Raw genomic sequence first — 15,294 nt, forward strand, 5'->3', positions numbered from 1 at the left:
CTTCCCCCACATCTCCGCTGGAGCTCCGGAAGTCGGCCCCTTCCCCCCCAGCCCCCGCAGGCGCTCCGGAAGTCGGCCTCTTTCCCCCCCAGCGGAAGTCGGGTCCTTCCCCCCGCTACCCTGCATCCTCGGCAGGCTCTCTTACTCGATATAAAGAGCGTGCAGAACTCCTGCCCCGGCTTCCAATTCCAGCCCCCCGGCTAACACACCTGAAAGGGCACGTCCGCCATGGTCTTGGCTAGGTAATAGGCCTTCAGGCTGTACCAGTAGTTCAGGTGTTCCCGAAGAAAGACTCCCATCTCCAGAGGAACTAGGAGATAGAAAAGCAAAGAAGAAGGGTCAGCAGCCACGCGCCGCGAGCCTGTTCAACATCCGAACAGGCGATCTTGAGCCGTGAGTCTCGCAACTCAGTTCTGGCCTGCAGCACCAAGAGACTGAACAAACAGGGCACATGTTTTACTATCCTGGAAAACTCGCCACCCGTGCGTGTAACCTGAAGAGTCATCAAGTGGAGAATCAGGGTGGGGAGCAGGTCTGTGAATACAAAGCATCATCTTAGTGATGAATGCGAGGATTCACGCCTGTCCTTACCCTTCCTGAGTCTGCCTCTTCTGAAACTGCATCAGTGTGGTCCCTTTCCGTGAGCAAGGCTGCAAGCTGCTCTTAGAAATCAGGGGCAGCTCGGGGAGGAGGTACCTAGGCAGGAGCTGTTTATGCTGAAGTCCTGGAGAAGCAGCAGCTGTGTTTGCTGTCAGCCCACAGTGATCAAGGGCAGCCTCCTTGTAAACAAACTGAAGTTGTGTGGAGATCCATCTAGGAGAGCTCATCTGCTCCCTAAGTGGGCTGTGCAGAGCTGTCTTAACAACTGGACTAGGTAATGCTTAAGCAGTAGAGTTAGGGGGCTCCTGATTAGTGAACCTTTGAGAAATCTCCCTCCCGTCAGCCCTCCACCATGCTTAAAACTCTTCCACTAGGGATTCATTCCTTTGGCTTAAATATTGTATTTTCTTATTTAATAGCAAATACAATACAACTTGCATCTGCCAACACAGAAGATAATATTTAACAAAAAGAAAACATTGTGTTTAGAAAACTCATCTGTTGGTCAAGGCATGACCTCAGGCCCCCATACTTGGGTAGGAATTGAAAATAAGGAAGTCTGCAGTCCATCACTCACATGTCAGGACGGTGGGCATGAGGGCCGCGAACATGAGGAACAGCATGGAGAAGAAGAGGAAGCCCGAGTTACTCAAGACCTTCTTGGCTTCGTTCCCGATCCCCAAGTACAGCAGGCCAATGAGGAGGCCAATCCCGATGTGCGAGGTGATGCGCAGGTGCGTCAGGACCTGGGGGCAGAGCCGCGTCTTACCCGGTGCATGCACAGCCGTCCTCGGCGCGGAGGATAACCCGGCTGTGACTTTGGAAGTGTGCGGCCCTGAACTCTGGACAGTGGGTCTCAGGCTTCATCCTCCCTTCTCCTCCAGAAAAACAAGCCAAACCCTAAGACAACTCACATACATGCACACGCTCACACACATTCATACATACATGCTCACACACATATGCACACATGTCAGGCTTTTGTTGTGTTAAAACAGACATAACTACTATCCTTTGTTAAAGATTCAAAATGGAGAACAAGTCTACCCTGAGAAGAGTGGAAAGGTAAAAGCAATGGAGAGGGAAAAGTGTCTGTATCAGAGGCTTCAAGTGCTCTGGTATGGGCTGTGGTGAGTCCCTCTGTCTTTCAAATTAGGTCCCAGAAGCCACACCAGGCATTCAGCACCTCCTAAGCAGGTGGCCAGATAGTCCACTTCCCTGGCGGACATTATTATGATTCCCATGTATTCACCACCTCCTTCCCTATAAGGAATTGCCCACCTCTCCACCCCAATCCTCATGATTCACAGTGCTTTCCTGAAGGAGAAATGGACTTGCCCAGCGCCCTGGTTTCAGGCTTGGCCATGTGACTTGTTTAGGCCAATGGCATGTGAGTACAAGTGACCATCTGCCACCTCCAACTGGAAGTTTTAAGGGCTGTCATTTGGTTTCTCTCTTGCACTTTTCCTTTGACCTGTTCCAGAAAGGCATGTCCAGATAGGAGCTGTCCCCAGGTGAGAAGACTTATGGGACAGAGAAACAACGCAACCCACTGTTGCCACCCCTCACATAAGCAGGACACAAATATTGATGGAGGGAGACACGGACATTTTGGGAGTGTTTGTTACTGCAGCAGTACAGTCAACACTGACTATTGCAAATGGAAGAAAAGTAATTTGAAAGTTTAGTGATATGGCTTGAATCTGTGTCCCCACCCAAATCTCAAATTAAATTGTAATCCCCAGTGTTGGAATTGAGACCTGATTGGATCATGGGGCAGATGGACTTCCCCTTCAATCCTGTGCTTGTGACAGTGAGTGAATGATTGCGAGATCTGGATTTTTTTTTTTTTTTGAGGCAGAGTTTTGCTCTTGTTACCCAGGCTGGAGTGCAATGGTGTGATATCAGCTCACTGCAATCTCCGTCTCCTGGGTTCAAGCAGATCTCCTGCCTCAGTCTCCCAAGTAGCTGGGACTACAGACACGCACCACCATGCCCAGCTAATTTTTGTATTTTTTAGTAAAGACGGGGTTTCACCATGTTGACCAAGATAGTCTCAATCTCTTGACCTCATGATCCATCTGTCTCAGCCTCCCAAAGTGCTGGGATTATAGGCGTAAGCCACTGCACCCGGCCCAAGAGATCTGGATGTTTAAACGTGTGTAGTACTCCATCCGCCTTCCTCCTGCTCTGCCATGTAAGATCTGCCTACCTCCCCTTCACCTTCCACCATGATTGAAAGTTTCCTGAGGCCTCCCCAGACATGCTTCCTATATGGCCTGCACAACAATGAGCCAATTCAACCTCTTTTCTTTATAAATTCTCCAGAATCAAAGAAAGAAATGCTTCTTTCTTTCTTTCTTTCTCTTTCTTCCTTTCTTTTTTCTTTTTCTTTCATTTTTTCCTTCTTTCTTTCTCTCTCTCTCTTTCCTTCTTTCCTTCCTTTCCTTCTTTCCTTCTTTCTTTCCTTCCTTCCTTTCCTTCTTTTCTTTTCTCTTCTTCTCTTCTCTTCTCTTCTTCTCTTCTCTTCTCTCTCTTCTCTCTTCTCTCTTCTCTTCTCTTCTCTTTTCTTTCTTCTACAGGAGTCTTGCTCTGTTGCCCAGGTTGGAGTGTGGTGGTGAGATCTAGGCTTACTGCAACCTCCACCCCCTGGGTTCAAGGAGTTCTCCTGCCTCAGCCTTCCTCGTAGCTGGGATTACAGGTGTGCGCTACCACAACCACTAATTTTTGTATTTTTAGTAGAGATGGGGTTTTGCCATGTTGGCCAGGCTGGTCTCAAACTCCTGACCTCAGGTGATCTGCCCGCCTTGGCCTCCCAAAGTGTTGGCATTAGAGGCATAAGCCACCGCGCCCAGCCTCGGGGATTTCTTTATAGCAGTGTGAGAATAAAGGAACACATTCCATCAGGACGAGTCTATGAGAAAATGACCCACGGCCTCCCGAGCCACGGGAGAAGATGCGAGGCAGCCTTACCGAGTCCCTCATGATGCTGAGGAAGGTCCTCTTGAAGAGGATACAGAACTGTGTCAGGCAGCTGGCGGAGAAGCTGTGGCAGCCTTCCATGGATGAGGAGTCCTGTGGACACACCCAAGAGGGGACTGGTGAAAGCCAGCCTGGAGCCACGGCTCCTTCTCACTCGGAAAGAGCTGTCATGCAGCGATGTACAGCGCCACATGCAGCCTCCCCGGGGGGCTTCGGGATTTGCATTACCTTTCTCAACCCCTTTAATCGTTTTGTCTGCTTTACCTCTTCAGAGGGCCGGTGCCAAAGAAAAGGGTTCACCTCGGCATCACCCCCAAGGTCTCTCTTATGGTCGGAGTCACACATGCCCTCCCGAACCGCTCTCACCAGGCGACCATTCTGATCACCATACTCGCCAGATGCAACCTCCATAACTGTAGGAGACACAGAAGTGGGGTCAGCCCAGGCTCCAGGAAAGACGCCCCAATCGCGCAAATGCGAAAGTCGTTTTTCAAGTGGGAATGTTTTAAAGTGATTACATAGGTGCCGCATGGCGGTGCTGATGGCATGATGTCAGAATCATTTGTCAACCAGCATTTGGCCCGCAAACCCCCAGCCAGGCCATTTATCATGTCAGGAGACTGAAAGCAAACACACACTGCGCTGTCGGTGGGTGCATCTACTGATGGCTCATCCAGCCGGTACTTAAATGCCTGCTCTGTGCCAGCCTCCAAGGTGGAGCTGGGGAGGGGGGCAGAAAGAAGGAAGCAGGACTCCTCCCTAAGGAGCCTGTGGTTTGGCAGGGTGTGATGAGAGCTGCAGCAGTTCTATAAGACCACAGAGGACATGCCCACCGCCACACGTGTGGCTGGCACCCTGGGGACTTGGCGGTCCTGGGAACCTCGACCTGCACCTCTCAGAGCCCAGTGAGTATCTCCTGCACTTGCCTCCCAACTCTGCACCTGCTCCTGCTGTCCCTCCCGCATCTCAATCTTCACCTCATCCCTCCGCCTGCCGACTCGCTCCCCCAAGGCTTCCTCCCGCCTCGACGTCCTCTGCAGCCCGCGGCTCCTTCCACACTCCCGTGGCAAGTGGTCTTATCCCTCTGCCTGCCTCTGTTTTCTCACAAGCCCTCCGCCCTCTCCTACCTCTGTGTCCTCCCTGTGTGACACCTCGACCCTCACTCCAGTAATATTCTTGCTGAGGCCGAAAGCTCCCAATGCTGTTGCCTTTTCCGTACTTCCCTCTGGCAGAGCCAGCTACCTGCTTCCTCCCAGCTGGTATTGGGCCACCATACCTCCTAGATCAAACCACAAACCAGGACCCATTGGCTCCACCAGAAAGTTATCCTCAAGGGCTCCAAACAAGCCCACAGCACTGCCAGGCAACGTTTCCATGCTTCCAGGCCCCTGTGGTCACCCGCACCCGCTACAGTGGGCCACACTTCCCTCACTCCACCACCCACTCTCTGGTCAGATGACACTGAGGAAATGGAAGCCCCAGAAGGGACCATCCTCATCTCTCTGGGACCTCTCGCATCCCCATGCGCCATGTCTTTCCTCTCCTTCCTGCCCACCCATCCCTCCAGGTTCTCACCTCCATGCAGACTTCAGACCTCACCTCCCCTGCTGCACTCATCAGCATCCATTACTGACCTCTTACTGATCTGTTACTCTCCCTTGTGAGTGAGCGTGAAACCAGAACCACAGCCTCCCGGGGCTCCCGCCTCCCTCAAACCACCCTCCCTGCACCCCGTGCCCTCTCTCCTCGCCATCACAGCCTACCCGTTGTGAGTGAGAGGCACTTCCCATGAACTGGCTCATGGAACACAATTTGGGAAATAATGTAGAAAACATAGAGTCCTGGAAATTGTATAAATCAAATATTTTAAAGAAAAGTGACAGATTAAGGCTGATGGCTGGAAGGTAAAGGAGGAGAGAAGTCCACCTGGACCGTCATCATGAAACCTTATTTGGAAAAGGGTCTTTGCAGAGGTAATTAGGATCTGGAGATGAATGATCCTGGACTTAGGGCCTAAATCCAAAGACTGCTGTCCTCGGGCGATCAGCACACACAGACAGGAGAGGGGCGGAGACTGGCTGGCCAGATGCTTTTACCTAGTGTCTAGGAAAGGAAGCTAATTTTGTTGTTCTTTAAAAGTTTTATCACTGGATGACACTTGAGCCATTTGTGGTATGTTCAAGTGATTTCTGAGTTGGGGGCGTCGGCTAAAAGTGAAACCCACAGAGGAGGAAAATCCCCTTCCCGTCCCCCAAGCTGCTCAGGGCTCCGCTTACCAAAATCTGCTGGGTTGTGGTAGGTTGGGCAGTTCAGACCCAAATCCCGCAAATATGGCACAAGATTGGAGACTTTTCCCCGGTACACACATTGTCCTTGACTCAGGACGTAAAGCTGGAAAAAAGTAAGAAGAGAAAGGGATCAAGCCCTGCCTTCCTCGTAAAGCAGCGGGAGCTCTCATCAATCAACCAGTCAGTCAGCCCGCCCAACAACCAGCTGCTTCTTCTCCTGAGCACTTGATATTATCCCCCAAGGGCCCTATTAAAATTTGAAGGGAAAGCCATGATAAGTCGTGGAAGACAGAATATCACATGGCCAGGCATGATTTTATTATATTGTTTGCTTTTTATTTTTTATGCTAACCACCTGCTCAGAAAAAATTTTGGAGCTACACACATTTTATCCCTTTGTGACTACTTTTGCTCAGACTAATATCAAAACCTGATTTTTTTTTTTTTTTTTTGATACAGAGTCTTGCTCTGTTGCCCAGGCTGGGGTGTAGTGGTGCAATCTTGGCTCAGTGCAACTTCCACCTCCCCGGCTCAGGTGATCCTCCCACCTCAGCGTCCCAAGTAGCTGGGACTATAGGAGTGTCCACACCTCGGTAATTTTTTCACTTTTTTTTTCTTTTGTAGGGACAGGGTTTCGCCATGTTTCTCAGGGTGTTCTTCAGCTCCCAAGCTCAAGTGATCTGCCCACCTTGACCTCCCAAAGGGCTGGGATTGCAGGGGAGAGCCACTGTGCCTGGCCAAACCCTAATATTTATAAACTACATGATATTGTGCAAATGCTGTAACCTGTCATTCATTCTGGAAAACAACTGTCACCCCGCCCCCATTTTAACAGGGGAGGTGATGAAGTCCGGCAATGCTGATGACACCTAGGATCCCACGACCCACCACCAGGACCAAGAGAGGACTCTGCTCAGCCACTTCAGCTCCCCAGCCCCCTTCGCTGCCTGTGGGTCCAGAAGTCTCACAAAACCTAGCACCTAAACACTCTCAAAAATGAAGACACCCTACGAGGTAACAGAAGGCCGTCGGTGCCCAGGGTTCGCTGTCACCGGGCCGATGTGAGTGCAGTGGTGATCTGGCAGGGAGGCCCGGGGCCCACATACCTGGTCAAACAGCTCGAAGAGCTTGGCGCTGGGCTGGTGGATGGTACAGATGATGGAGCGCCCCCCCTGAGCCAGCCCCTTCATCAGTGAGACCACCTGGAAGCAGGAGGCGCTGTCCAGGCCGCTGCAAGTCAAGGGGGCACTGTGAGACGCCTGTGGGCGGCAGGGACAAGCCACTGGCCAGGTCCCAGGGGCCCAGGGAGTCCCTATCCAAGAGGGCTTGGCATCAGGGGCCTGCAGCTGCAGCTGCCCTCTCCCAGGCTGGACTCTGCTTTTCCTGTTTGTTTGGCTGCTCAGTGGGGAGCACACAGTGGGGCTTTTCATGCTGCATTTTATTCCTGGCAAGAGCAGAGGAGCCCCAGCGAGCCTTGCTGCCAGAGTCCAGGACAGAGGTGGGGGTCCCCACTCATCTGGGCAGGAGGGGACTTCACCAGTGTCCAGGCAGGCAGCTGGGCCTCCGGTGGTCCAGTGCTCTGCAGTCACCACCCCACTCCTCATCTCCCATCTCGGGGGCTGGTGATGGGGTGTCACCCCATAGAAGGGGGCCTTGGTGCAGCTCAGGTGGGCTTGATTCTGGCGGCTGTTTCACTGTCCGGCAGTGTCCTGGGGACCTCTGTTGTCTCTTCTCCCTGCCTGGCCCCTCAGACCTATTCCTGTTCCCAGCCCCTCAACTCTGAAGTGACAGGTCGGGGGGACAAGTATGTGCTGGGAAGTCCCCTGGCGCCCACACATTCAGCCTGCAAGATGCTACTTAAGGGCTCATTGTGGTCTCTCTTTTCCTGAACTATTTTATAGACTGGTACTGTGCAGGCCCAAGAGAAACAAACACGTGAGCCCCTCCCCACAGAAGGCCGCTGTCACATTGCTGTCACATCTAGCCGGACTTTGGAGAGGTGAGTGTGTGGCAGAAGTGAGACCACACAAAGTCTGGCTGAAGTCATTTCAGGAGCAGCCTGGTTCCCAGCAGCCCATTCTGCCAGGTACAACTGAATAGGACACGCGCAGGAGTCAGGTGAGCTTGACCCGTGGCCAGGGGCACCAGAGCCAGGACTCCAGGCAGCAACTCCCCAGGGGAGCCCCAAAAGTAAAGGGCATCACCCAGGAAAGGCATCAGGGTGCCCGTAGCTATAGAGGCCTGGTGAGCACCCGAGGGAGGGTTTTGTCCTGCGGGCATCTCTGAGCCTCTGATGTGCTAAAGTGCGAGGCGTTTCCAGAACACACCTGAAGACAGACCTTTTCCCAGGGTGTTCCATGATCCTGGTCTTTGGAGTGACTGAGCCATGGGGAACTTGGCATCATGGAAGAGACAAGCATCATGAAAGGGGTATGGTTTTCCCCCAAACCATATCTCCAGGCTCAACACATGGCGTTGCCAGCCTGAGCGCAGGGACGTCTCTGAGTAGAGGCGGGAGGGGGTATAAGTCAGCCCCTCTGCCCAGCGGTCCCATATGGAAGGAGGAGCCACTGGGCGAGCAGAGCTCACCTCACCCCTCTGAGGCTGCATCAGGATGTCAGGGTCACCTGAACAAAGGGGCTTCTTCCTGCTCCTGGACACCAGCCCAGACGCTCCTGACTTACCTGGTGGGCTCATCGAAGAACATGACTGGAGGGTTGTTCACCAGCTCCAGGGCGATGGCCAGGCGCTTTCGCTGGCCACCTGACAGGCTCCCCGTTCGTGTGTTGGCGCAAGACAGCAGGCCCAGTGCTGTCAGTATCTCCTTGACCTGGAGGTGGCAGAACCAAAGACATTGGATTATTTGAGCTGCGAGCCAAAGCTCACCACCTCCCACGGCCCACGCGGGAGACCTGCTGGCCGCCCTCAGCCTGCTGGACACACTGTGCCTGGTCCACATGGAGGTTGCCCAAGTCAAGCCCTCCCCAGGCTGCCTGGTGCCAGTCGGGGCAGGTGCCATTTCCACGTCAGCAGTCCTGATGAGGGACAGAGGCTGCCCAGAGTCTGTGCAGCAGTGCTGAGGTCAGACCCGAGGGCCTGTGTCCTCATCAGCCATAGGCCTCTGGCAGGTGCCCAGGGCACATTCCTCACTGCTAAGCCTAGCCCAGTGCCCTGTACAGAGAAGGTATTCAGTAAACAGTTGATGAACTGATGGATGAATGGACACATGAGAGGATGCACGATTTCTGGTGGTTTCTGCCCAGACCGAAGGGAGGGTCGCTGTGACTGTTACTTGAAAGAGTGAATGCAGAGAGCGCAGAGCCGCATGGAACCCTCGAAGGCTCTTCTCAGAGCTCTTGTCATTGCTGAGGTGGGTGTTAAGGGTAGGGACACAGTCACAAGTGCCAGGGTTCTCAGGAAGGGGGACAGCGTCACTTTTGTTCTTATAAATAGGTTTGACTTGAAAGCAAGGTCTCCAAGGTGCCAAGAAGGCAATGAAACAGATTTGCAGTGCCCCTCAAAGCAGTTATGACCCACAGCAGCTACACCTCGGCCCAGGCTCCAGGAAGCAGCCTGCATGCCAAGATCCAAGCAGGGCACTGTGCACAGAGCCCCCCGTGTGCTCTGGAATATTGATCCTGTATTGACTCCGGGAATACAGAGGTCAGCAGATTTCTGTGTTGGCTTGGTGCTGCTTTCAGCCCAGCATGTTCTCAGAAGCAGGCCTGGGTCAGCCACTGCCATCCTTGCCTCCCTACCCTGGGGCAGCCGGCCTGGGCCTCTCTCCAGCATTCACCCAGCTGTTGTCCCCACCCCGGTGGGGCAGCCCTCTCGGCCAAAGCCAGCGGACCCTAGTCCAGCAGCTCCTCTAGCGAGATGAAGTCATCCGAAGGGAGGAGGAATACACGAGGAAGAAAATTTCCACTCTGGGCTTTTGAATTATTTATGCACGGTCAGTACAAAGTGCAGCTTTGGTGACAACAAGAACCGGGGCACGGCCGCTGGACAGGCTGGGGCAGGTGGCAGTGCAGGGTCAGCTGACCTGGGCTCCAGCCCTGTCCTGAGCTCCTTGCTGATGCCCTTGTCCCAGCTCTGGTGCCTCCACTGGACACCTGGCTCTGAGGGCCACCAAACCAGAAACAGCTTGTAGGAGGCTGGCTGGAAAGGCTGTCGGGTGGGGGTGTGCAAGGTGGGCAGGGCCCTCTTCTGCTGGTGTCCCAGGATGAGGCCACTGGGTCTTCTGGAACCACTGGCCAAAGCTGGGGCTTCCAGGCTAACTGTGGGGGCTCCACACATACGACACATCTTCTTCTCTCCCTCCATTTTCACAGAGGGGATGCTGGAAGCGGAGGCCGCTGTGGGTGTCTTTCCCTCCGCACCCTTGCTCATGAGCTGGGCCCACCCCACTTTCTCCAGAGTCCTCTCAGGAGGGACGCCACCCAGGTGGGTCTATTTTAAAGACTAGTCAGAAAGAACAAACAATGATCTCGGTTGTTTATACATTTTTCCTAAACAAACAAGAAACTTGCAGGCCCAGTGTAGCTCCAGCCCCCTGGGGCCTCCCAGCGGGTGCTCCAGGGAAGGTCTCAGCAGGCCATGCTGCCCCTGGGGGCCTCACTCCTGAGGAAGTGGCTTGCTAGAGGGCTCTGGGGAACTGAGGCTGCTTTGCTGGGAATCAAGAAAGGCCGTGCACAACTTATTCCACCGTCTGCTAGGACGTTCCATCCCATTGTATTTCCATGAGACAGAACTTGGACCCATGTGCACCTCGGGGGCTAGAGGGAAGTGAGTGAAGCCATGACATGGCTGCCGTGTCCTCCTGATGGTGGCCCGTCAGGGAGATGCGCACCTGCGCCATGGCTGAGGAACAGGAGTGCGGGTCCAGCTGCATCTGCTAGTGAGAGCATGCGGTGGATGCAGTGTGGCCTCTCCGTCCTGTGTGGAGGGCTCTCCGCACTGTTCAGTCCAGCCTCAGAGGAATTGGGACGGTGCCAGGGGCTCACTCAGGGCTGATTCAGCCACATGAGCCGATATTTTTGCCCTTGTAAACCCAGTTGATAGCAGCTGGAGGCTGTCTTCTGGGCTGTGTCTTAGGCAGGGCCCATGTGCCACAAGGACACACACCCATGGGTGCCATCTGCCCTCGGGCCCCATGTGGCTGCTCCCGGGAGGCGCTTCCATTCTCTGCCAAGATGCCGGCTTGTTCTGGGTCTTCTCGCTCCGGCAGGCGAAGGGCCTGGCTTTCTGTGGCCTCAGCACAGACCCTGCTGAGGAGCACTCCCTGTGTACCCAGTCCTCGGGGAGAGTCTTTCCTGAGCTATGCCAGAAAATGCTGGTGGCTGTCACCTCGAGCTGCAAGGAAGCAATCCCACAGTCCCTCCCATAGGGATCACATGGGCTCCATTGAGCTCAGAGGCCTTAAAGAAGCCATACAGTTCAGGTTGGCACTGCCCAGAAAGGCAAGTGGGGCCTGGCTCCCTGTCCCCACGTTATAGGCGAAGCTCGGCTCGTGCGTGGCAGGCTGTAGCCCAAGGCCATCAGTGGGTTCCAGGAGGGGTCCCCTGTGTGCTCAACTCCACTTCACTCCAGGACCTCTCCTTGTTAGCAGGGTTCTCCGCCCTCCACCTCCCACGCCTGCTCCCCGCAAATCCGGTGATCCCCGAGACCCTCTCCCCCGTCTGCTCTGTCCTCAGGCCTTTGGTTTGGATCAGAGAGACAGAATTCCCTCTCTCCAGTGCCTCACGCTGCAGAGCTCTCGGTCCCTCCTCCACACCAACCATCAGTGGCCGATTCCACCGTCTCTCCTTGGAACCCCACAGCTGCCCCTCAGCTTGCAGGCCAGCATCTGGAGGGGTCTTTGGGACCCTGAAGGAGGGCAAAGAGATTGGACTGTGCTTCCGACACCCCTTGAAAGCAGGGAGGTTGAGGGATGGGGAGGAGGGCCCTGAGAGGTTGTCCCAGGGGCACTGCGGTCCTCCGGGCTTCAGAAGGAGCAGCTTCTTGAGTCTCTGGGTGGAAAAGCCTCTGCTTCGTGGGGGCCCTGCGAACTCTTGCCAGCTTCTCCTCTTGTCCTGCAGCTGAAGGCAAGGAGGACTCAGGGGTGGGAGGTGGCAAGGCTGTCCTCAGACAGGGAGAGTGGAGGTCACCCTGGCTCAAGCCCGGGACCCGCATTCTGTTGATTTGTGTGCATCTCCCATGGAAGACTTCGCCGAGACTCAGCTCTGACAGCTGGCTTTCTGTGTGTTCTTCTGCATGCCTTTGGTATGGAGAACGAAGGCTGTTATTTAGCACCCCACACCAGGTGCTTCCACAACAGAAATTCCTATCTCAATTCTGGAGGCCAAAGTCTGGGATGGAGGGCAGCAGGGCTGGCTCCTGAGGTCCCTCTCCTGGGCTGGCAGATGCCGTCTCCTCCTGTGTCCTCATGGGATCATCCCTCGGGGTGTGTCTGGGTCCTCTTCTCCTCTTCTTACAGGGACACAGTCAGACTGGACTGGGGCCCACCCATATGACTCCATTTTAACTTCGTTACCTCTATAAAGACTCTATCTTCAAATACAGCCAATTCTGGGTTTCAGGGCACAGGCTTGAACATACCATCTTTTTGGGGGGACTCAGGCCATAACACTCATCTTCCATAACTTGGTATCACCAACACTCTTGGGCTTGGGTGGTGATGTGTGTGTGTGTTTGTGTGTGTGTGTGTGTGTGTATGGGGGGGATGTCTACGTTACATTGTTTAGAAAACGCTGTCCAGAGAGCGTTCTTGCCTTTCAACCTAAACAATAAAGTCACAAGGCTGGGTCTTCTGTCCGCATGAAGGGCCAGAAACACGTGATTTCCATATTTCCTCTCTTTTGGGTTTCGTTAATCCATTTTCTTTTCAATCTCAGAATACAAGAATTCCACACAAAACATTTTCTGTAGCAATGAAGCGTTATTTTACTTCTCTCAGACATTGGGCTCTTTCTACCTGCACTGGGCATTTGACCCCCCAACCCCGATGACATGGGCTGAATCCTGAGTTTCGAAGGGTGCAGTTGCCGGGCAGAGGCGGGGAGAAGGAGCATTAAGGTTGTCGGACTCTCTTCTCCATAGCAAAGTGGTTTACGTTTACTTAATATTAGCTGTCAGACACCACAGCAGAGGGGCAAATGATGAAAATAGAATTGCTGTGGATGTTTCTCAGCACGTTTGACTCTATCCCGTCAATCACTCCATTTAAACCAGAACACAAAGGGCCAAGGCGAGCCATTGGCACTAACCCGGCAAACCTCACTCTCAGTGGCCGGACTACGGTCAGGTAAGGGTGTTAGGAGAGAAAGATAATCTCATAGAAGGGGAGGTTCCCCAAATTCCATCTCATGCTGAAAATCCCACCAGCACTAGCCGGAGTGGAGAGGGCAGTGGGCTTCCCAGGGAGGGTGTATGAGCCTAGGCTGGTGGGCTCCTTCCTGTGTGGCTTTCTGCTGCTCCCCCTGGCTCTGCCCACCTGCCCCCGTCCCTGCCCCTGAATTTATGAAGCCAAAAAAAAAAAAATGGCTACAGGGATTAGAAAGTCTTCATCATCCTGGAAACGTCTTTATTTTCTTTTTTAAAAGGCTGGTTAATAACACGTAAGAACTAAATTTCTTCTTGCAAGTGCAGGTGGGTAGAGGGTGGTTATTTTTAAATGAATGACTAACCATCTTCATTGTTATTGTCTTATAAAATACTGAATACAGATCATATTAAACACTAAAAGGTGCAGCACTCGTGGTCTAACCCTGAAGCTGGCATCTTTTGGCCCCATGAGTGCCAAGGCTGCCGTCCCTCACGTTACATTCTGACTCCTGCATCTCAGAATCAAAGCCATGACTGTGCGCCAGATCCACCTCTCCTGGCCTCTGGCTGCTGCAGGCCACAGTGCTCCCTGAAATGTCACCTGTCCCACACACGGAAGGCAAGGCAAAAACAAATCCACAAATAAAAGCCAGTGCCAAAAACCCCGGTAGGCACGCTTTCCACATGTGCCCCATGTACTTTCTGGACCTCTTGCGGGCCCCAAACAACCCACTTACCATCTCCCTTCTGCCTTCATCCTTCTCCTGAAGCTTCAGATGCGCCGACACCTGCGGGGGACAAGGACAGCAGTGTACAAGCAGAACAGACGGCCATCAGCAGGGTGAGCTTCATGCCCGCACTGCAGACTGTGGTGCAGCTAGCCACAGTGCCACTGGCCATGGTGCAGCTAGCCACAGTGCTGCTTGACACGGTGCCACTAGCCACAGTGCAGCGAGACACTGTGCCACTAGCCATGGTACAGCTGGACACAGTGCCACTAGCCACAGTGCCGCTGGCCATGATGCCACTAGCCACGGTGCAGCTAGCTACAGTGCAGCTAGCCACAGTGCAGCCTGCTGATCGCCATGGAAAACCCAAGGAGTTCTTGGCTTCCCATGTCCCCTGCTTTAATAGTGGCAGGGTGGCAGGAGAGCAGTCCATGTGCAATGCTTCCAGCTATCTCAGTGGAATTCTCTGCTGTACCCAGGGGAGAAGTCAGATATGGACAATTTAGAGGTAGGGGCTTGGCGATACACCTGGGCAGAACCAGTAGTATGAGTTAGGAGTTCCATAAACCATATGTTAAACTGCTGAGGCTTGAACTTATCCACAGAGAGTCTTTACACCACAGGAATTTACAAGGGTGACATACTGGGATGCCACATTTTGTTGTTGTGTTTTTTGAGATCCTGTTTGCTAGCACAGTGCTGGCTCCTGGCCCTGCCTGGGAAAACCCAGAGCAGAGATCACCATGCCCAGGGTCGGCCTGGCTTCCACCCTCCTGCCTTCTGTGGCTTTGGGCAAACACGCAGCCTCCGTCTCCTCACCAGCATAATGGTGAAGTTAAGCTCTGTCTACCTCATTAGCTAGAGAAGTTGCTGTGAGGACCAGAGGAGAGGGTGGGGTGCAGGGGGGCGTGGCAAAGAGGTCCTAGGCCCCGAGTTGGACAGAGTCAGACCCACACTCCTGGGCAGAGCCAGCTGCCTGCGTGTGACACTGCCTATCATACCTCAGTCTGCCTGGCAGCTGCGAGGGTGAAGAGCGTAAAAATGCACAACTGTGTCTGATGTGGGATCGGAACTCCCCAACAGGTGGCCAGTATCTCCTCCGTGTGGGACAGGACCTTGAGTGATAACCCATACCATAGCTGCAGACTATTTCTCGAAGGCCTCATGAAATTCTCAGAATCAAAATCGAACTGAATTTGATTCTGAAAATAGATTATTTCACAGCGGGTCCGGTGGCGAGGTTGGAGAGGACAGAGAAGACAGCAGGGGTCACTAGTCACATCTGCGGAGAAAGCAGCCATTGGGTCTCGAGCACATGGCCATGGGGTTCACTCAAGAACTCACTGAGAAGCCAAACTCACACCACCCAAGAG

The 15,294-nt window shown here is 53.7% G+C and overlaps 1 protein-coding gene across 2 annotated transcripts in view; it reads right to left on the reverse strand.

Annotated features, from left to right (window-relative positions):
• Positions 1 to 15,294, reverse strand: part of ABCG1 (ATP binding cassette subfamily G member 1) — an 81,262-nt gene that overhangs the window by 8,711 nt on the left and 57,257 nt on the right. Inside the window, exons 5-12 of one of the 2 annotated variants that reach the window (XM_032276804.1) lie at positions 13,931 to 13,981; positions 8,555 to 8,700; positions 6,977 to 7,100; positions 5,859 to 5,973; positions 3,847 to 3,995; positions 3,574 to 3,675; positions 1,178 to 1,346; positions 210 to 310 (exon numbers count right to left, since the gene is read on the reverse strand). In XM_032276804.1, coding sequence (XP_032132695.1) covers positions 210 to 310; positions 1,178 to 1,346; positions 3,574 to 3,675; positions 3,847 to 3,995; positions 5,859 to 5,973; positions 6,977 to 7,100; positions 8,555 to 8,700; positions 13,931 to 13,981 — 957 coding nt within the window. Of the gene's footprint in view, positions 1 to 209; positions 311 to 1,177; positions 1,347 to 3,573; positions 3,676 to 3,810; positions 3,996 to 5,858; positions 5,974 to 6,976; positions 7,101 to 8,554; positions 8,701 to 13,930; positions 13,982 to 15,294 lie in introns of both variants that reach the window. The other variant, XM_032276803.1, reaches the window with a different exon arrangement.

The sequence above is a fragment of the Sapajus apella genome, unplaced genomic scaffold, assembly GCF_009761245.1.
Source record: "Sapajus apella isolate SASKATOON/1434 unplaced genomic scaffold, GSC_monkey_1.0 scaffold8, whole genome shotgun sequence".
In the NCBI taxonomy this organism is placed as follows: domain Eukaryota; kingdom Metazoa; phylum Chordata; class Mammalia; order Primates; family Cebidae; genus Sapajus; species Sapajus apella.